At 42.7% G+C, this 15,008-nt stretch overlaps 1 protein-coding gene across 5 annotated transcripts in view; it reads left to right on the top strand.

The window, feature by feature from the left end:
* XYLB (xylulokinase) overlaps positions 1–13,552 on the top strand; it is a 140,771-nt gene extending 127,219 nt beyond the window's left edge. For all 5 annotated transcript variants that reach the window (XM_039527262.1, XM_039527264.1, XM_039527267.1 and 2 more), the window contains one exon: positions 13,466–13,552. In XM_039527262.1, coding sequence (XP_039383196.1) covers positions 13,466–13,549 — 84 coding nt within the window. In that variant the 3' untranslated portion in view covers positions 13,550–13,552. The remainder of the gene's footprint in view (positions 1–13,465) is intronic.
* Positions 13,553–15,008: the final 1,456 nt, after the last annotated feature.

The raw sequence follows: 15,008 nt of genomic DNA, 5'->3' as shown, positions 1-15,008 counted from the left end.
AAATCTAAAGGTTTATTAATTAAAAAAAAAGAAGAGTTAAAATGGTGAATAGATCATATCCATACAATAATGGCAATATTCTTATATCTGGTTTGTAGCAGTGATATTACAGACTGCTGGCTTGTAAAGTTTCTCAGGTAACTTCCAAAGTATTGGAAGGTCCTCAGTCCACAGTTCAATATGCTCCTTTTAGTTGTAAATGCACAGTCCAGAGAATCAGAGCAGGAAAGAGGCAAAATGGGTCTTTTATACCCTTGGCCATGGGCCTGGAAATTTTCTATTTCAAACAAAGCTCATAGCCCAGTTTGTAGAAAATTACTGGCACAAGATGGAGTCCAGGTTCACATGAGCATATCTCATGTCCTTACATGGCTTCCTGATTCACAGGTGGTAGCTGAGGGTACGTCCAGACTACCCGCCATATCGGCAGGTAGTGATTGATTTATCGGGGATCGATATATCGCGTCTCATCAAGACGCGATATATCGATCCCCGAACGCGCTCCCCGCCGACTCTGGAACTCCACCGGAGCGAGCGGCAGTAGCGGAGTCGACGGGGGAGCCGCGGCCGTCGATCCTGTGCTGTGAGGACGGAAGGTGAGTCAGAATAAGATGTGTCAACTTCAGCTACGGTATTCCCGTAGCTGAAGTTGCGTATCTTACATCAACACCCGCCCCCAGTGTAGACCAGGCCTGAGGCTGAGGCATCTGTGGGAAGAAATATCTTGGTGGAATGAGTTTTTTCTGTGCCTCATTGTGAGAGTTAAGTGTCTTTAATGGACCATCAACGCAAAGCTGTTTGGCTTCATTTTAGATTTTACCTGGTGTGTTTTAGCCAGGAATACAGCATATATGTATGATGCCAGTACATAGTCCATATTTATAACTTCAGATAAAAAAAGGATACATACATATAATTGGATAATCATACTTAGCAAATCATAGCTTTTCCATTGACACTTTAGATGACATACTTTGTACAAGATTTGTTGCAGTGGCAATATCAAGGATATGAATGGTCATACTTCAGTCATACAGCATCACACACCATAACTGCAGACATCAAGGCTTTAAAGCTTTTATTTAAACTCTTGGAAACTACCAAAATTACTAGCTTCCAGCTAAAAGGGTATTGGAGCACCAGACATCAGCAACAGTAATAATGGAAATGATTATGCTACATAGTGGCATAGTACGTACCAGCATATTATTTAATTATTAACAGAACTGGAAAATCTTAGTGATCAAACAAGTCCTGATCAGAAATATTAAGCCAGTCAATTTAAAATCAGATGATCTGATCTCATTTGCTCAACTTTGTGATACCTGTTTTCCCCTTGTTTTAAAAGATATATAATGATAAAGAGCTGTGTTCTGGTTTTTATAATCAGAGCTGCCAGGAGATATGGGAGGGGTGAAGAAACACTCCTCCCCAGTAGCAGTCCACAGTGACATCTGACTCAGCCACAATGTCTCTGGAAGGAGTGAGGGACACGATACCAGTGGGAGATGCGACACCCTTTGAAAGTGTATAATGTGTGCTCCTTGTGCAAAGTTTGTCTCTGCTGACTTCTGTGGAATGGTGAACCACAGGTTCACTTCTTTTGGGCTGTCTAGTGCTCTTCTAGGTGCTGCTTGCAAAGCTGTGCAAGGGAGAGTGGGATCCTGGGTTCCATGCAAGGGTAGGCACCGCCTAGCTCAAAGTATCAATAGTAAATTCTTTTCTCTTTTTTACATTTTACTGGCATACAATGTCCTGACAACTAAAAGAATAATTGTCTCTGTCTCAGTACTTTTCTCCTCCTTTCTTACTCTGTTAGACTTGGTTATCATTGCACATCGTTTTATTGGTCTTAAATAATATTGAGGCAGTGAATTATTGCTCCAGTTGATACTGAGTTATTAAAGAGATGGTAGCAGCTAAACAACAAACTGAGGAATGACCATTTCTGCACCCCTATTTAGCATGCCAGCTGCATTCTATTAAAAGAAGTTTCTTTCAATTGTAAATTCCACTCAAATTTTTTATCTCCTGTTCTATAATTTTACAATTGATAGTAGATTCCTTGGCTTGTTTCATGGCTGTGAAACCGCAGAAAGCCAGAGGGCCTGTCAGTAATACAGTGGGTTAGCATGAACAGTGCAGTGAAAATTCATAATGTGATGAGTCAGTTTGGTTCTGTTTTTTACAGGGCTGCATCTCCCTGTTCATACAATTTCATTCTGTTGAGTTTACTGGCTTTCACTTAAATGACAGTTCTTTTTATAAACTTCAAAGTCATTCTGAGGTTAAGCTCTGTCTTGCTGAGGAGTTCTTGTAGAGCAGCTTTGCTAACCAATGTGAGTTGCCCATATCGTTTTTGGACTGCTAGAGCCAGATCTTGGCAGTGTAGGGAAAGCTGGTCATAGCTCAGGAATCTAGTCTGGTTTCCTTCTTTTGCCAGTAGAAGTTGGAAGCAACAAGGTCCAGATCACTGGAGGGAGAAAAGCCTGCTTCGGTCTGCGGTAAAACATTACAGCTTGCTGTATTTGAATCCTGAATGTGAAGGTCTATAAGCACAATAAAATTTCAAGAATCAAAAGTACAATTTTTATCCTAATGTGCTCTTTATTATTGTAGGGTCAGATTTGGCCCAGCGCCCCATGTGGATGTGAAGGATGTGGGGAGGGTGCATGGAGCCACTTTTCTTTTGTGCGTCCCATGCAGGGGCTGAGGACCATCACCAGTCCTTGCACTCACTTGAGCAGAAGGGCTGTGTGGTGCTAGCATTGCCAGCTGTCCCAAAGAGGGGGAGGGGCAGGGATGAGCATGGGCCCTCAACTTGCCTATCCCTCAGCAATGGCTTGCAGCCATACTGGGAGTAATAGCTGTGCCCCCCTTCACACTGGGGAACATGATGTGTTCCATTGTTCCTGTTGGGGCAAGGAACTGGGATTGTGCAGGAAGGGCACAATAGAGCTCTGGACACTGAAGTTTCCCCAGTTGCAGCCTGACAGAACCACTAGGCATGATAGAAATAACTGGGAGACCTTATAACAATATGTATATGCTAACTGTCAGTAAGAATCCATTATTACAGCATTAAAATGCAGCTCAATTTTAGAAGTCTATTAAAAATGGAGATGCTTGGCTTATTGGCTAATTAAGCAAAAAGGCATGAGAAAGAATATGATTATCTGGAGATAATCACATCTCGTGTTTTTACAAGTCATGTACCTATGCAATGGTATAAGATTTGGTTTAATGCTGTTATGTAGAATTTTGTGTAGGGAAGGTGCAGGGCAGTCCACTTCATTTAAGTGCATAGGTTTTAATTACATCATCTATTTAATTCATAAATTTTGCATTGATATAGTCAGCATTGGCTTATATAATACATGCTAGGTGTGTGACAAGGGGGCTGTTTGTATTGTGACTTTATTAATGTTAGTAGTATTATATTACAGTAGTACCCAGGGACTGGGGCAGGGCTCCACTGCACAAACAATTGATAAGAGGACAGTTCCTGCTCTAGAGAGTTCACAATCTAGGTTTGTAACAGGATGCAACAGATGGATGGGAACGGAGGACAAGATAATACTGATTTGAGCATTTCTTGCATGGAAGGTAGTAGTCTCAGTCTAGGTTATATTGTATTTTGTTTTAATAATTTGTTATCTTTTGTTTTCTTATTTACGTGCTGAGTCCTGGTAAAGTGTGAGATTGGTCAGTAATATAGTGATGACAGTTACATTATAGGCAAGTACAAGCTTCATATTATAATACACATAATTACTTTTTTAAAATATCACTCTTTGATATGTTACTTTCTGAGGGTATTACAAAGAGGGAATTTATGTTCCTGAGCTTTTGTGCATCACTGAGTGTTCTTTATTCCCTGTGGACATCAATTATAAAAATAAATCCATATAATTGCCTCTGGAAAAATACTCCTGAAATCACTTAGGAAGAGTTATCCAAGGTAATGTCAATGGGAACCAGCTACTAGAAACTTTAGCGTAATCTTCTGTATATACAACCATATGTATATACTAGGGCAGATCCTCAGCTGGCTTCAGTGAATTTAAATGAGCTGCACCAGTTCTTCTTTGAGTAGATGCAGCTGTGTATTTCATTTAGGTGTGTGCACACCCAGCACACTGGAGCTGGAGAATTTTGCCTAGCAGTACCCTCAGGAGGCAGAGCTTGCACCTCGGGCTCATAGCTCCTCTCCGGGCTGTAGGAGGAACGTTACCCCCAGCCCCCTCAGTTCCTTCTTACTGTTTGTGACTGGAGTCAGAGCTCTGTGTGGTTCCTAACCTCACAATCTCTCTCCATCTCTTTAATGACTTTCTAGATGTATATAGGTAGTTAGTACCTTTAGTATTAATGTTAGTTAAGATTTAGCATTAGGTAGCTTTAGTTAAGTTTAAACATTGTCTGTAGCATGTGGGAGTGATCCCCAACAACGGCCTCACATGCAGTGCTTGTTGTGCCGAGGCCCATGTAAAAGAGCGGTGTTTGATTTGTAAATCATTCACAAAATGGACTCAGGTGGCTAGGGAATTTTTGCCTAAAGCGGCACCTGTTCTAACAGGCCATGTGGTCTGCTTTGGCACTGAGGCCTATGTCAGAATGGAGGTCGCCGTGGGTTCTGAGAGTGCTGCTGTTTTGTGCACTGGAGTTGGAGATGGAGAAGCCATTCTCTGTTGAGTGCTCGAAAGAAAAGGTCACATAAGACCAATCAAGACACTCCAGGCCTTATGGACTTTGGTTCCAGCCTTGGGGCACTGGGTTGAGTCCAGTACCAACAAGGGTGAGGCTGGCACCGGCTGTATCATATCAGTGGTGCATGAGGTGGCAACTGACCTCCTTTGCCCATCCTAACCTCTTGCTTGGTCCAGGATTTTGCCAGAGCTATGTCGTTTATAGTCCTGTTGGCTGGGTGGGCTGCTGAACCTTTGGGTATGTCAGCACCATGTCCTGATGGTTCCCTTCCACAGTCTGTGGAAGTGAGGCTAGTGCCGGGTGTGGCACAAGGATTGACTTAGCGCAAGGACTCCTTGGCACTGGGAAACTCCTCAGAACCACTGCACTCAGTGCCACTGATATTGCTGTGGCAGCACTCACTGCCCTCCGCACTATCAGCTATGTCAGTACCGCTGGTGACTTCAGGGTCAACACCGCCCCTGGCACTGGAAACAATGGAGGCATGCTCAGTGATGGTGCTACTGTTTCCACCATTTGGTGCTAGTCACTCGCTCATTCTGGATGAGGGATGAGTCAGACCAGTTACTAGCACCCTTGGGGCTAGCTCCACCCTTCTCCCCAAAAACCCAAGACTCACTGGTTGGGATGTTCCTCTTCCTGCAGTCCATTGCCTGGCCCATATCGGGGCTGTTCATGGAGCACCATGGGTACCAGGATCAGCACTCCTCTTGTGGTCAGGATGAGGGACCCTGTCCTGGTGCCTACTGGCCACCAATGCCTTATCTTTATCCCCAGTGGCCTCTATGGGATCTGTGGGAAGCTTCTCGGTCATGGAGGTTGCAATCCTTGTCTTGCTCTAAGGTGAGATCACTGGGCAGGTTGGTGGTAGGGACCATCAATCCACTGCAGGTCCAGTCACCAGTGAGCCTTCCTCTTGCACAACCTCCAAAATTGTCCCATCCAGGTCCATCATCAGCCAGCAGTGGGATTTGGCCCAGACACAATTAACCATCTCTTCTTCATCCCCGTATAATTTGGTGGTGCCCGGCTCTTCCTCTCCTTCAGTGCCTGACCACTTTAAGGGCTACCAGGACCTTTTGCAGTACAGGGCTGCTTCTCTGGGCTATTCAGGCAGAGTTCTTGCAGGAGAATACCAATATGTTGTTGGATATCTTGCAGCTTTGATATCACCTACTGCGAAGCGTATGAAGAAACACTGCTTTATCCTGGATCAAGGATTTGAGGGCCTTTACTCCCATTTGGCCCCAGATTCCCTAGTCATAATTATGGTGAATGATAGAGCCTGGCTGGTTAGCTATAAGTCCACTCCTAAGAACAAGGACTCTAAAAGGATGGACTTAATAGGTAAGGCTGCGAATCTGTCACGGAGGTTGCGGAAGTCACATATTCTGTGACTTTGTGCAACCTCTGTGACTTCCACAGCTGCAGTGGCCAGTGCGGCTGACCCAAGGGCTGGCCGAGCAGCTGGCCCCAGGGCCAGCTCCCTAGGTGGCCCTGGGGCCAGCCGCACCGGCCACTGCTCAGGTGGCCCCAGGCAGCTGGCCCCAGGGACTGCCTGAGCAGCAGTCCCTGGGGCAGCCCTGGGGACCCCCGGAGCAGCAGCAGGTGGCCGGTCTTGGTGGCTGTCAGAGCAGGGGCCAACCATTAGCCCCTGGGGCTCCCCAGAGCAGTGGTGCCCCGGGGCCCCCAGAGCAGTGGCACCCTAGGAAAATGTAAGATTTAATCAGGGATATTTATAGTAAAAGTCATAGACAGGTCACGGGCCGTTAATTTTTGTTTATTTCCCGTGACCTGTCCATGACATTTACTAAAAGTACCAGTGACTAAATCTTAGCCTTATTAATGGGTAGAAAGATCTATACCTCCTCTTTCCTGCAAATGCAGATTGCTAACCAGCAGGCATTGTTGTCTAAACATGACTTTGTGAATTGGATGACTGTCTGACTTGCAGACCAGTTGCCTGAAACCTCCATGGAGGAATTTTGGGTCTTGGTTGCTGAAGGCTGCTTGGTAGCTAAGACATCATTGCAGTCTGCAATGGACATTACAAGTATCAGAGGGGTAGCCGTGTTAGTCTGGTTCTGTAAAAGCAGCAAAGAATCCTGTGGCACCTTATAGACTAACAGATGTTTTGCAGCATGAGCTTTCGTGGGTGAATACCCACTTCTTTGGATGCAAGTGGTGGAAATTTCCTGGGGCAGGTATATATAAGCAAGCAAGAAGCAAGCTAGAGATAACGAGGTTAGATCAATCAGGGAGGATGAGGCCCTGTTCTAGCAGTTGAAGTGTAAAAACCAAGGGAGGAGAAACTGGTTCTGTAATTGGCAAGCCATTCACAGTCTTTGTTTAGTCCTGAGCTGATGGTGTCAAATTTGCAGATGAACTGGAGCTCAGCAGTTTCTCTTTGAAGTCTGGTCCTAAAGTTTTTTTGCTGTAGGATGGCCACCTTAAGATCTGCTATTGTGTGGCTAGGGAGGTTGAAGTGTTCTCCTACAGGTTTTTGTATATTGCCATTCCTAATGTCTGATTTGTGTCCATTTATCCTTTTCCTTAGAGACTGTACAGTTTGGCCGATGTACATAGCAGAGGGGCATTGCTGGCATATGATGGCATATATTACATTGGTGGAAGTGCAGGTGAATGAACCGGTGATGTTGTGGCTGATCTGGTTTGGTCCTGTGATGGTGTTGCTGGTGTAGATATGTGGACAGAGTAGGCATCGAGGTTTGTTGCATGGATTGGTTCCTGAGCTAGAGTTACTATGGTGCGGTGTGCAGTTGCTGGTGAGAATATGCTTCAGGTTGGCAGGTTGTCTGTGGGCGAGGACTGGTCTGCCACCCAAGGCCTGTGAAAGTGTGGGATCATTGTCCAGGATGGGTTGTAGATCCCTGATGATGCGTTGTAGGGGTTTTAGCTGGGGACTGTATGTGATGGCCAGTGGAGTCCTGTTGGTTTCTTTCTTGGGTTTGTCTTCCAGTAGGAGGCTTCTGGGTACACGTCTGGCTCTGTTGATCTGTTTCCTTATTTCCTCGTGTGGGTACTGTAGTCTTGAGAATGCTTGGTGGAGATTTTCTAGGTGTTGGTCTCTGTCTGCGGGGTTAGAGCAGATACGGTTGTACCTCAGTGCTTAGCTGTAGACAATGGATCTTGTGGTGTGTCCGGGATGGAAGCTGGAGGCATGAAGGTAGGCATAGCGGTCGGTAGGTTTTCGGTACCGGTTCAACCGATGCTGATTTCTATCCAGGACATCTTGGCGTATTTGCTGCATCTTCAGTCAGGCCTTGCACTTAGCTCTTTGAAGGTCCATTGGTGGCAATCTCAGTGTTTCATCCCTCCATTCATGGAAGATCAGTATTTTCCAGTGCCATGATTGCAAGATTCTTAAAAGGGCTTCTTTGCCTCCATCCTCTGGACTGAGAGCTGGTTCCTTTGTGGGACATGAACATGATCCTGACAGTCAGAATGAGACCTCCATTTGAGCCTCTGGCATCTTGTACCTTTCACTTTTGTAACAGAAAACTGTGTTCCTGGTGGCAATAACATCCACAAGGAGAGTCTGTGAGTTGCAGGTTTTGATGGCAGACCCTCCTTATCCATAATCTCCAAAGACAAAGTGATTTTATGGCTGCACCCAATTTTTTTGTCTATAGTGGTTTCTCAGTTTTCATTTGAACCATTTACCTGTGTTCTTTCCTAAATCACATTAATCTCTGGAGGAGCAGCGTCTCCATATTTTAGATGTGAGACATTGTGTAACCTTCTACCTGGACAGGACTAAACCGTTTCCTGCGTTGCCTTGTCTGTTTGTGTCATATGCAGATGTATGAAGGGATAAGTAGTCTGTTCTCTGGATGGATACCATCCTGTATCAAGACTGCATATGAAATAGCTTCAACCATGCCTCCTTGGAGGGTGCGAACTCATTCTACGAGAGTGCAAGCTATGTCAATAAGGTTCCTCAGTGACATCTCAATATTGGGCATTTGCAGGGCTGCCACCTGGTTGTTAATACATATGTTTACGAACCATGATGCCATTACTGCATCTTCCAGAGCGAATGCAAACGTTGGTAGTGCAGTCCTGCAATCTTTGTTTATATAGACTCCAAGCCTCACCTCCTGGGGTGGATACTGCTTGTGAGTCACCTAAGTGGAATACATGGCTGCGTCTACTTGAAGAAGTAGAAATGGTTACTTATTGTCACTGTGGTTCTTCAAGATGCAGCTGTGTATTCCACAACTCACCCTCCGTCCCCTCTGCATTGAAGTCTCATTTCCAGGTGTTCCGTGTGAAGGAACTGTGACGGGTGTTGAGGTGGCGCTGCCTTGTATAGATGGAGAGGGGCTGTCAAGGTGTCCCCCCCCACTCTGAACTTTAGGGTATAGATGTGGGGACCTGCATGAATAACGTCTAAGCTTATTTTTACCAGCTTAGGCAAAACAGTCGCTGCCACCACCAAATGTTTTAAAAAAAAGTTTGAGGGAGAGCCATTTGGGAACTCTGCCTTCCCCCAAATATTTCTCCAGTCCTTATCTCCCCTTTCCTGGCAGGATTTGACTAATTTCCCTCTCCCAAGTCTCTATACCCTTTTTCCTGGGTAGACTCAAGAAAATTCCCTCCACCAAATCCTGGTGAGCCCAGATCCAAAATCCTTGGATCTTAAAACAAGCAAAAATCAATTAGATTCTTAAAAGAAGACTTTGAATTAAAGAAAAAGAGTGAAAGGAATACCTCTGTGAGATTAGAAAGCAAAATGATCTCACAGACAACTGATTCAAAACACAGAGGATTTCCCTCTGGGCAAAACCTTAAAGTACACAGAAACCCAATTTGATTCTCCCTCTATGTTTGCAAAAGAAATGACAAAGAGAAAAATAAAGAACTCTACCACATTCTTATCTAAATACTCACTAATTTAAACAAGGGTTAGATGGTTGTTTTCTGGATCTCTGACTCTACTTTTTTCTCTCCTCCCTCTTATCTTTTTATTGGTCCTTCTGGTCAGGGGTCAGCTAGGTTATGTGAGCTTTTTAACCCTTTAGAGGTAAAAGAGGCATTAACCCTTAACTGTCTGTTTATGACAGGGGCTATGAGAACAAAGTGCCTTTTCCGCCTCCAATGAGTACTGCTAGGCAAAATTCTCTGGCTCTGGTGCACTGGGCACACACACACCTAAATGGAATACATGTCTGCATCACATCTCGAAGAACCACAGTTACAAAAAGTAACTGTTTCTTACACCGTCTGAAGTTCTGACTCACTGTGTGTGTGTTTGCATATAAAATACCAGTCACTACAGCCTGCAGTAATAGAGGGACATGCTGTGCTACTAGAATTTAAACAGAACTCCCAATGAAGTAAAAAAAAAAAAAGGGGGTAAGGAGGACATATATAGTTCATAGACTTTGTGCTGAGCCTCTGCACGGGGTGAATTTCACCCAAGTTGTACAGAAATAAAGTAGGAGGGATGGTCTTGATTTTTCCCACATGCCTGCAGTATATATTACAGCACTCATTCACACTGATGGCTGGGAGACCCACTGCAGATGCCTGAATTTTGCAAATTAGCAAGTTAAGTGTTCAAGGCCAATAAAATAGTCAAGGACACTGTATCGGTTAATGTGGCTGTTCATTTATTTTGACACTTTTTAATTTAGAGTGATGTATTCACAATAATACTTCATATTGTGCTAGTAAATGTGCAGTAGTATATATTGTAAAAATAATGTCATGTAAGTAATATGAGAACACTAACTTGGAAATACAGCACTCTTAGCAATATAGCGCTCTGCTATTAAATCTTTGCTGAAGAGTCTGGGAAAGCATCCAGGGTTTATCAAGTTTACAGGTTAGCAAAGCAAGAATTAGTGAGGCTTGACTATAGATGTTTCAGTAAATAAAGGATCTATTTTTGTCTGACATTGATGCTCCTAATACAACCCAGGAGTGTTTGCTTGATATTTTGTTTACTCCTCTATATATATTTAAGAAAAATAGGAGCAATAGCTTTTTTCGGGATGTGTAATGGTAATTCCGGTATTGCACAGGTACTGAGAGCACTTTGACTCACAACACACATAAGGCATTCATGTAGTTAGTTAAAATCATATGCTCTGTGATGTGCTATGAGGGATGTTCAGAAAGTTTCTAGCCTGGCAAAGAGAGAGTCATAATTTACATTAATTTGTTTATTTTTCAGTATAGTCCCCCGTGACATCAGTGCACTTGGTCCATAGACATCTGCAGTTTGGCTGTGCTTTTCTAATAGAGGTCCTTGTCCTGCATGTCCAGAAACTCCTCAGTTTCTGTGATCACCTCATTATCATCATTGCAACTCTTTCCCCAAAGATCTTCCGTCAACTTAGGGAACAGGCAGAAATCTGAGGGAGCCAAATATATTGACTAGGCTGGATGGGGAAGCAGCTGAAAGCCACATTTGGCTGCTTTGGTCACTACAGTCTGGGATGTGTGCGGTGATGCACTGTCAAGGAGAAGCAAAAAGTTTCCTGGAAACATCATCACACACTCTTCTGATCAGCGCTGAACATTCTGGGCACCGATCTTACTGAAACCTTTCTCATACCCAAGTCTTCACGGTGGCTGGTATGCACTAACCCACTGCAGCTGCCCAATGTCTCAGCTGTGTGCCTGACTGTTGATCTTCTGCCATTCATCATCATCCTGTGGACTACATCAACTTTTTCTGGTGTTCTGGCCTATCTAGGGCATCCTGACCTTGGCTCATCCTCAGTGCTGATTCTCTCTTGCTTAAATTCAGCAATTCATCAGCCCAGCTTTTTTACTGTGGCATATGGGCATCATTCCCTAGTGTTGCAACCATGTCCTCTTATGGAGGTACTTGATCACCTATGTGATTTCATTCTTCTCCATTTTTCAAATCTTTGGTGCTTACTCACTTCAACACATCCTTGTAAAAGTTCTGCATGGGGAAAAAATGGCTGCTAACAAAGAAACACAAAATATCAGTACTTTGCTCTGTGAAATATATTGGGCCCTACTGTATAATTAAATAGGTCAGGCTAGACACTTTCTGAATGACTCTCATCATAATAGTACTCTGCAGTTTCATGTCCTTTTTGTCCATAGATCTCTTTATCTCCATTTTACAAACAGGAGAAATTGAGGCACAAAGATTAAACAAGTTGCCCAAGGTCATACAGTCAGTCAGCAGTAGAGGTAGGAGTATAACTTAAGTCTCCTGTCTCCTAGTCTGATGCTCTATCACTGGAAGAGAGTGTTTAAAAATACATTAAAAAACTTATTAGCTACTATGTTTTAAAACACCTATTTTCCTGTACTTGACAGGGCTTCAGTGAAGTGTACAATGTGTATTCTCACATACCATAGATATAATGTATACTTACCTTGTATATTCCTTATAGACTTCCACCTGATATTTTTAATTTAGTATAGAAATTTGCTTTAACTGCTGTTAACAGCTTATTAGTGATGGGTAGAATTAATCAAAGCATACTCCTCTGTTGCTGAATTAGTCCAACAATTCAATTTTTAGTCAACAATTCTTGACTAAATTCCAAGAACAAAGAGAGAATCTCAATTTGAAAAAATTATTCAGGGAGAAGGGGACTCAGAAATTGAAGATTTTGAAATGAATGGAAACACAAGGTCAAAACACCATCGCTTTTTTTCCTCGGGTGATAAAATCCTACAAAAACTGTAAATGTGTTCTCTTGTGAGAAGATGTGATCGTGTTGGGAGATTTGATTTTATTCCAGTTGAGTGTGTATTAAACACTAATGCCATGAAGTACTGTACTTTTAACTGATTAAATGACAGTTCTGCTTTTATATACACCTCTACCCCGATATAACGCGACCTGATATAACATGAATTTGGATATAACACGGTAAAGCAGTGCTCTGGGGGGGAGGAGGGCAGGGCTGCACACTCTGGCGGATCAAAGCAAGTTCAATATAATGCGGTTTCACCTATAACGCGGTAAGTTTTTTTGGCTCCTGAGGACAGCGTTATATCAGGGTAGAGGTGTACTCTCACAAAGCCTGTACTTCTACTCATGAAGAACTCAGGGTGAAGACATTTAGAGTTTTGTCTGAGTAAGGATTGCAGGCTGGAGTCCTTATTTGGGAAACAGTGAAATTCACTTAAACACTGGGTCTTACTTATTGGTTACTACGGATAAGGGTTTCCAGTTATTGGGCCTGATTTATTATGGCTTTATGGCCCCTTAGTGCCAACAGGCAGGCATAACACCGCCCTGCCGGTGAATAGCATCAGCACAGGGAGCATCTAGGCCAGAGAGGTTGAGGATGATGCAGATATTATTAATACTGAGGGAGATGAGGAAGGCCGGGACAAGAGTTTTGGCTGCGTGGCTAGGAAGACCAGGTTGGGTTTTAGAAATGTTACAGAGAAGGATGTGTGAAATTGTGAGTAAACAGTGATTTTAATAGAGATGACTGCTTACTTCCCCTTGAATAATGAGTTATGCTCATCACAAGAACACTGAACTAACATGTACACATCATATCACACCACTACAATAGAAACTGTCTGAGATTGTCATAAAATTAGAGCTGTAAAAGAACTGTTAGTAAGGGCTATTAAAAACAGAACGAAGAATTGCAGTGCATGTTCTTGAGGAAATTTCTAAAAGACTCCTAACACTTTGGTTGGTTCTGGGGGTGGTTTGAAATGCAAAAAGTTCTAAAATCCACATTTTAAACATACACTTGTAACTTTCTCTTCCTTTTAGATCTACCAGCCCCTTCTGAAAAGATATGCAGAGCTTGAACAAAAGGTTCTCTACAGTCCAATCTCATCTCATCGGGCTAAATAGCAAGAAAAAGAAAAATCTAACACTAGCCCAAGGAATTGACTGCCAGGGTGAAGATCAGAAGAAAGATGTCAGAATTTACTGCAGTTGTTTAAGGCATTCTTTGTATTTTGTGCCGAAAACAAGGTCTAATACATATTAACATTTTTTTTAAGTATTACTGGAAAAGTTGCTGAAAGATTGAAATCTTACTTAAATCACTCAAGTGTTTTTTGTGTCCACAGCATCATTTTTTTCTCAGATCCTTTTCAGCTTTGTAATTGGTATTTTGTAATAGCTGGGTAACAATAGTCAGGTTAATTCTATCTTTCTGTTTACCCATGTCTTTCTCTCTGTCTACATGTCTGTCTCTATCTATATGTCTACCATATCTGTCTATCTGTGTCGTATCTATTTTATCTGTCATATCCATTTATCTGTCACAACTATCTTTCAATATGTCTCTAATCTGTCTACGTTTTTATACCATGTTATACCATGTTTATTATGGTGCTGCCTTACAGAAATGTCATAAAATCCACAAAAATCTAAGCACCATTGATTTTGGATTCTCTCTCCTCTTTCCTTAACATATAGGTATTTTATGAAGCTGCTAGATTAATCTAAAACAGAAGGTGGTGTATGAATATCCAGGGAATTATGTTCCTCTGAAAGCAGGTATTAATAATCAAGATAGTACTTTTTAATTTTCCCCTCTTCATTCCCAGTGATGTTCTGTTTCCATTTGTGGAAATGCCTTAGTGAGTATTATCTGCTATTACAAAGTACTGTGTTGTCTGCATTGGATCAAATCCTGCCATAACTTATGTCTGTGCAAGCACACTGAAGGGTTGCCTGGGTGTGACTAAGAGGGCAGTTTGGCCCAGTGTCTGAAATGTGAACTCAATGCTTTTACAGTTTATCTGTAAAGTAACAGCTGTGGCCTCTGAAAGACAGGAGACTTGGCTAAATGTGCTACAGACAATAAAGAGTGTTAAAATAAATAAAGGATCTGTTGGAAATGAGCCTTCTTGTAGAAAGTGCCTATATGTGCTTACAGTGTGTTACATCCGGGGATGTCCAAACTATGTCTAGCTGAGTGCTATATAGTCTGCTTATTAAAGATCTGAAAGCCAGATCTAATTTACAGAAAATGGGGCAAATTGGAGCTTCTCATATCTTTGATATGGGGATTCATCCTATGGGTAGGGAATACAGGTCTTGATCGGAATCATTTCACCTTTCTGTACGTCATCATACCTATCTTTAAAATGGGTCTAATTCCAGTAGATATTTATAAAAGCTGATTAATGTTTGTAGAAGCTCTTTGAGATCCTTGGAGGAAGTACATTCTTATTAGGCGCTATTACTGGAAGTCCATTTGTATCCAATTGGAGCATCATGTAATGGTACCTGCAGACTCTTGGGACAGCACCTATGTATCTGTTAGGATTCCCTTTGAGACCTTTACCACTCAGCTTAT

Source organism: Mauremys reevesii, linkage group 2 (genome assembly GCF_016161935.1).
Source record: "Mauremys reevesii isolate NIE-2019 linkage group 2, ASM1616193v1, whole genome shotgun sequence".
Lineage (NCBI taxonomy): Eukaryota > Metazoa > Chordata > Testudines > Geoemydidae > Mauremys > Mauremys reevesii.
The sequence above is the reverse complement of the archived record's forward strand: the minus strand, read 5'-3'. Positions and strand labels throughout refer to the sequence as shown.